The sequence below is a fragment of the Arachis ipaensis genome, chromosome B03, assembly GCF_000816755.2.
Source record: "Arachis ipaensis cultivar K30076 chromosome B03, Araip1.1, whole genome shotgun sequence".
NCBI classification, from domain to species: Eukaryota; Viridiplantae; Streptophyta; class Magnoliopsida; order Fabales; family Fabaceae; genus Arachis; species Arachis ipaensis.
Genome location: NC_029787.2, coordinates 25,333,173 through 25,339,944, shown reverse-complemented (window position 1 = coordinate 25,339,944; position 6,772 = coordinate 25,333,173). Strand labels below are relative to the sequence as shown.

General features: G+C 34.5%; 2 protein-coding genes and 1 long non-coding RNA gene across 3 annotated transcripts in view; all 3 read left to right on the top strand.

The window, feature by feature from the left end:
- LOC110269606 lies at nucleotides 829-2,150 on the top strand. Its single transcript, XR_002358379.1, has 3 exons — nucleotides 829-1,111; nucleotides 1,550-1,667; nucleotides 2,035-2,150. It is a non-coding gene; the product is annotated as an uncharacterized LOC110269606 (long non-coding RNA).
- On the top strand, nucleotides 4,315-5,550 carry LOC107632863. The gene is made up of 3 exons (XM_016336504.1): nucleotides 4,315-4,834; nucleotides 4,938-5,309; nucleotides 5,399-5,550. The coding sequence occupies exons 1-3, from the start codon at nucleotides 4,315-4,317 to the stop codon at nucleotides 5,548-5,550; spliced, it is 1,044 nt and encodes a 347-aa protein (XP_016191990.1).
- The window catches only part of LOC107634344 (zingipain-2-like), a 2,957-nt gene continuing 2,283 nt past the window's right edge, over nucleotides 6,099-6,772 (top strand). Inside the window, exon 1 of the mRNA XM_016337869.2 lies at nucleotides 6,099-6,590. Within this exon, the coding sequence (XP_016193355.1) occupies nucleotides 6,146-6,590 (445 nt within the window). The 5' untranslated portion in view covers nucleotides 6,099-6,145. The remainder of the gene's footprint in view (nucleotides 6,591-6,772) is intronic.

Here is a 6,772-nt window from a genome sequence, read left to right as displayed (position 1 = left end):
TCACTCTTTGATTTTGTTATCGTAATACCGATGTGAAAGAAAATCAATTAAATAATAATAATAATAATAATAGTCACTAATTTTTCTTGTAGTTAGAGAAATAATATTTTATATTATTTTTTAGTACATCTTAATTACTTTAAATACTAAAAAGAGAGAACATATATTTAATGGTTCGTTCAATATTTTTCAAAATTTTAAGTAATTAGTTGTTAATTATATTCTTGAATATATCTAAGGTGAAGCTAACGATTAATTCTAATTTTCAATGTTCTGAAAATCGGACCGAATCGGTCGGTTCAATCGGATTAATCGAAAATCGGTCACCTAGTCAGTCCGGTCCACTTACAAAATTGTTCTATAATAAATTGGCAAAAAACCGGCCAAATCGGTGGTTAACCGGCAAATTGGGCGAATTGGTCAGGTTTCAATAGGTACCGGTTCTCCCCCATAGGTAACGAAACGGCGTTGTTTGGATTTAAAAAAAAAAAAAGAAGAAAAGAAGGCTGAAGAACGCATTGCAACCTCTTTCCAACCCTAAATCCCTAATCTCTTCGAAGAACACTCCTGGACCTGGTTAGGGGTGTTCAAAACCGATTCAATCCGAACAAAACCGATCAACCGAACCGAAAAAATCGATAACCGAATCAACCGAAAACCGAAAAAATCGAAAAAATAAAATTTTGCTTTTTTTTTTTGTTCGGTTCGGTTCGATTTTCGGTTTTGATACTGAAAACCTGAACCAAACCGAACCGAACCGGTGTATATATATATAAAAATTAATTTTACAAAATATCCCTAACCTAAACCCTAATACACTCACGCGGTCGCGCCGCTTCTCCTTGCTCTTTTCTTGCTCACACACAAACTGCTCTCTGTCACTCCCTATCTCTCACTAACGCACACTCCTCTACTCTTGTCTGCCGTCGCTGTCCAGCCGTTCAGCAACCGCCATTCCCTTCTCGTCGTCCGTCGATGCCTCTATCCAGAAGCCGCGTCTCTCAGCGTCGTCATTCTCAGCACCGTTGACCTCAGTAGCCGCATCATCTTAGTGCCGTGGTTCTCCATTATTCTTAGTTGTGCTCCATCGTTCTCAGTCTCTCAGCCTTAGGTATGATTTGTTCAATTTTTGTTCTGATTTTTTGTCTAATATGATTTTTCTGAACTTTTTTTTTCTGTTCTAAATTCTAATTTTTTTATGTTGTGACATAATTTTTCTATTCGTTATGATTATTGGTTTTTGGTTCTTGGTTTTGATTTTCTGATTGTTGTTATGATCATTTTCAATGTGTTATGATTATTGGTAATAACATTTATTTGGGGTTTTTTGTTTATGATTATGTTATATGGCTCTGTTCTTAGTTTATTTTGATTTTGTTCTATTTTTATTAGATTTTAAGGTTTATTTTGATTTTATTCCTTTTTTGTGTGTTTATTCTGATTTCTGAATTCATTATTTTCTTGGTTGTGATTCTTGGTTTAAGGTTTTGATTTTGTTCTGATTTTTTGCTATGAATTGGATGTGTTTGTCTTTGGTGTGATTGTGCAGTTGTGCTTGAGGTCACTTGTAGGAGGAAGAACAAAGGTTTTGCATCCCAAATCAGTCTCAATCTTCTTAGAAATGCAAGTGATATTGGATAATAACTCAAGATCAGATGAAAAATGGGGTATTGATTTTTATTCTTGGATAATATTCTCCTTTTTTATTTTGTTGAAATTTATTGGTTTTTATCTTCTGTTTTGACATTTGTTTAAGGTTGTTGCCTTGTACTACAATGATTTTACAGTTTTAATAAAGTGAATCAATGAGTTTGTTTGTAAAACTATGTTTATTTGATGAAACTTGTTATGATTCTAATTTTGAAAATAATGCAAAAATTGAAGCATGGTCCTGTTCCCTTAATTTGTAGATTGAGAATCGAAAATACTTAACATTTAGAGGCACACGTTTAGTTTATTTAAGCAGTCATACCACTGTTTAATATTCATTTTTTGTGTTAATTGTTTGTGTTATAACTTAATTTCTGATTTCAGGTTCTTTGTTTGCTGAACAATGTTTTGCTATCTTGGTAGAGAACATCAAAATATTGCTGCTTTGCTGGAAAAATTAATGGAAGCAACTTTTTTTTTTGTTGTGTTTAAATTTTTCATGCTTTTCAGCTATTGTATTATCATTTCTTTTGTTATTGAACTTCCTGTATCAAGATTTTTATTATTTATTATGTTGTATGACTTTATTGATAACTTTGTGAAATTAAACTTGTTATTTTGTTGCATATGTTTTTGTTGAAAATAACATAGGACAGAGCTTTTAGTAATGGGAAATAACAAGAACAGAATACTTTTTTTTTAATTGAAAAACCGAACAAACCGAACCGAACCAAACCGATTTTAATTGGTTTGGTTTGGTTCGGATGGTTTCAGTAAAAAGACCGAACCAAACCGAACCGAACTACTAATATAAAATCGGATCGGATGGCTTTTCCGTAAAAAACCGAACCAAACCGCACCGCGAACACCCCTAGAACTGGTCATCTCCCACTCCCAACCCTAATCTCTTCGAGGCTCGAGCTTCTGCCTACGAAGGACAACCGCCACCGCCGGAGCCAACCGCCACTATCGTGGGTCATCGCCTCACTGTCGCGGGTCATCGCCTCACCGTTGCGGGTCGTCGCTTTGTTGTCGTCACCGTCACCGAAGAGAGGTCGTCTGGCTCTGGCCTTCTGTTCTCTACTTCTCTTGCGGTTAGTTCTGGGCTTTTGGCTCTTCTTCTGTTCTTTCTGTTTTCATTTTTTGTTCTGGGTTTCTGTTCTTCTATTCTTCTATTTTTTAATTTTTTTTATTTTGTTTATTATATGATTAATCATTCTGTAATGTTGAATAAATTTGACGTATGTTGAATTTTAGAATTATGCTCTGCTCTGTTCTTCAATTTTTTTTATCTTTTCAATTCTGCTTTGTTCAATTTTTTGATTTTTTCAATTCTGCTTTGTTGAATGCCATATGAATGGTATGAACTATGAATTGATATATTGGTCTGGATTCTAGATTGCTGGCATTCTGAATTTAGATAGAACAGTCACAAAATGATCAGCAACAACAACATAATGCTGTACAAGAATCTCAGACATGTTCCTCTAGAGGAAAATCTGACCTGGCTTGGAAATATTTCACTGTGAAGTATGATAAAAATCATAAGGCACAATATACATGTTTCTTTTGTTTGAATACTTATAATGGAGGGGGGATATATAGGATGAAATATCATGCGAAAATTCTTGGACAAATTAAAGTATGTAACAAAGTCACTGAAGAAGTTGAACTTCAATTCAAAAGGATTTTGATGGAAAACAAAAAATAAGATGGAAAAAAATTGAGGAGGAGTCTTATGGTGGGGAAGCACCTGCACAAGAGGCTTAATCGCCTAACCCTGTACAAGCTGCTGTTCCTACAACAACGGGAGACAAAGGAAAGAGAAGAGCTATAGTAGCTACACAAATTGGAAGTTATTTTAAAGAAAGGACTACTCCAGAATCTCAACCGACTTTGAAAAGTGTTTTGACTAATAAAGAAATTGTGCACAAGGCTAAGTTGGGACTTGCCAAATGGATCGTTGATGCACGTATTCCTTTCAATGCAATTCAATCACCTTACTTTCTATCTGCATTGGATGGTGTTGCTGCAATTGGACCTGGTTTCAAGGGACCGTCATATGATGAAATGAGAGTTCATTTACTGGCTGATCTTAAGAGAGAGTGTCAGTTGCTGGTTGAAAAGTATAGGAGGTCATGGAAAAGCACCGGTTGTACGCTGATGGCAGATGGGTGGAGTGATCAAAGGCAACGAACTTTAATTAACTTTCTAGTTTATTGTCCTGCTGGTATGTCATTTGTTAAGACTGTTGATGCTTCTGATGTGATAAAAACTGCTAATGCATTGTTTAATTTGTTTGCTGATGTTATTGAGTGGGTTGGGCCTAGTAACATTGTGCATGTGGTCACTGACAATGCTGCTAATTATGTATCTGCTGGAAAACTTATTCATGAAAAATATCCAAATATATTTTGGTCTCCTTGTGCTGCCCATTGTATCAATCTTATTTTAAAAGATATTGCAAGTATTCCTCACATAGCTGACCTTGCTTCCCGTGCTTCAAAAGTGACTATGTTTGTTTAAAATTATATGATCTTATTGTCTTGGCTTAGAAAAAGAAAAAGTTGGACAGAAATTGTTCGACTAGGAGTCACACGTTTTGCCATTGTTTTCATTACTTTGAAAAGTATATATGATCACAAGTAAGATTTGTAGGCATTGATGGTGGACAAATATTTCACTTCTCATAAGTTAGCCAAAAGTACTAATGGAAAGATTGTTGGTTCAATTGTCTTGGATAGTAAGTTTTGGCAAGATTGTGTTACCACTGTGAAAATTGTTGGTCCTCTTATTAAGTTGTTGAGGCTTGTTGATGCTGATGACAAATCCTCTTTGGGAATCGTGTACGAAGGCATGCAAAGAGCTAAAAATGCTATCAAGACAATGTTTAGAAATCGAAAAGCTGCATATACGCCATACACGAGTATCTTGAAAATGAGGTGGGATAAGCTTTTGAAGCGTGATCTCCATGCGACAGCGTACTTTTTAAATCTAGGCATTTTCTATAGTGAGGGTTTTGTTGAGAAGGCAAATATTTTGAGATCTTTACTTGATTTGCTTGATGTTAAAACACTTTGTGATGACTCAGTTGCCGCAATGCAAGAGATACAACTGTATCGAGATTGTAAAGAAAGTTTTGGGAGGGAAAGTGCTAAGAGAGCGGCATCAAGACTTGAACCTGGTAAGTTATTTGACTTATTTCATATCCAAGTTTAGTTTAGTTTCAAAGTTTAATAGGTTGGGAGATAAACATTAAAAAGTATTTGATTTTTATATCTACGTAGGTGAATGGTGGAGGCTACACGATGGGAGTGCTCCTAATTTGCAAAAAATGGCAGCCCGTCTTCTTCATCAAACCTCTTCTTCATCTGGATGTGAGAGGAACTGGAGCCTTTTTGAACAAATCCATTCAAAGAGGAGGAACCGGTTAGAGCATCAAAGACTAAGTGACATTGTTTATGTCACCTATAACCTACGCCTTCAATCTAGGTTGCATCGAAAGAAGAGGAATTATGATCCAATTGACATTCAAAGCATTGACACGGTAGATTTTTGGGTAATGACAGATGAGAATGATCCTGAATTTACTAATGGAGATGTTGAAGGCATTGAAAGTTTAATATACACTGATAATGCTATGCCTTCGTATCCTAATGGTGAGTGACATAGCAAACTTTGTTTCCTTCCATAAAGATACATGTCATTAATATTGATTTCTTATTGAGTTTTCTTTCTATTTTATTAGATGGAGGAGACATGGAAGTTGAAGTGGATATGCCTGATGTTGTAATTGAATCCTCAAATACTTCTTTTGGTGGTATTTCTGAAGATGCTGGCTTTGGATTACCTGTTTATAATGGAGACATCGGAACACTTAATGATGATTATGACTTCTGATGAGTAGTGTATTTGTTTAGTTGAAGTATTGTTTGTTGAATATTGTTTCTTTTGGTTGCAAAACATTGTGTTTGTCATTTATGTACGTTTTGATTTCTTTAGTTATAAACTTTGATATTTGAAGTTGTTTATGACCTTTTAATGATAAATTATGTATTATTCATTTTGTGAAATTGTTAAATTTTGAATCTTATTAGTTTAAAAATGATTGAATTTAACCTTTTAAAATGATGTATTGAATTTTTTATAATTTCACTCTATATTTAATTAAACCGGTTCAACTACGGTTCAATTACGGTTGAACCATTGAACCATTGACATCTTTTTGTTTCCCAAGTCCAATTCAAAGACACAAATCGCATCAACTTTCATAAAAAAACGCAAATTACCATAACAGGGGTCGTCACTAGGAAACCAATTTTATTCATATTCAGCTTAATTAAATAATTAATTAAAAATTCCTCACCAAGATTCAAGAGACATTACTTGTGTATAAATACCATTCAAACCGTTGCGTAAAGAACACAATTTGTTACAAATTTCCCAACACTAATTAATACCACAAAATATAATTAAATTTTGCCAAGAGATACATATGGCTCCAATTAGCAAAAACGTGCATGTTTTATTGGCTCTAATGCTCGTTATTCTTACAATTTGCACTTCCCATGTAATTTCCTCTCGAAAGCTCAATAATGAACCATCATCGTCAATGTACCAAAGACATGAGCAATGGATGTTAAAATATGGCATAGTGTACAAGAATGGTGAGGAGAAGGAGAAACGTTTCTTGATATTCAAGGACAACGTGGAATTGATCGAGTCATTTAATGCTGCTGGGAACAAGGCTTACAAGCTTGGTGTTAATCACTTAGCTGATCTTACCAATGAGGAATTCAAGGCTTCACGTAATGGATACATGAGATCAAATAATTCACCTCCAACACCATTCAAGTATGAAAATGTCACTGATGTTCCAAATGCAATTGACTGGAGGCACAATGGAGCTGTTACTCCAGTCAAGAACCAAGGCAGTTGCGGTAAGATAAAGTCAAAAATTATATATCTATCTTTTCTTTTCTTTTTTCAAGTTTTTCATACTACACCTTTATCATCATTTCATTGGCACTTTGGCTTAGTTTTTGCTATCTATATAAAACAAAATTATTGCATGTGCTTGGAGTATTTACATGAGATCTGCTCCATATATATTATATATATT

Excerpts from the sequence above, each read along its gene's own strand:
- LOC107632863 (XM_016336504.1), top strand. The coding sequence starts at position 4,315 with ATGGTGGACAAATATTTCACTTCTCATAAGTTAGCCAAAAGTACTAAT. Across the intron at positions 4,835-4,937 it reads GGCATCAAGACTTGAACCTG|GTGAATGGTGGAGGCTACAC; the intron begins GTAAGTTATTTG and ends ATATCTACGTAG. Across the intron at positions 5,310-5,398 it reads TATGCCTTCGTATCCTAATG|ATGGAGGAGACATGGAAGTT; the intron begins GTGAGTGACATA and ends CTATTTTATTAG.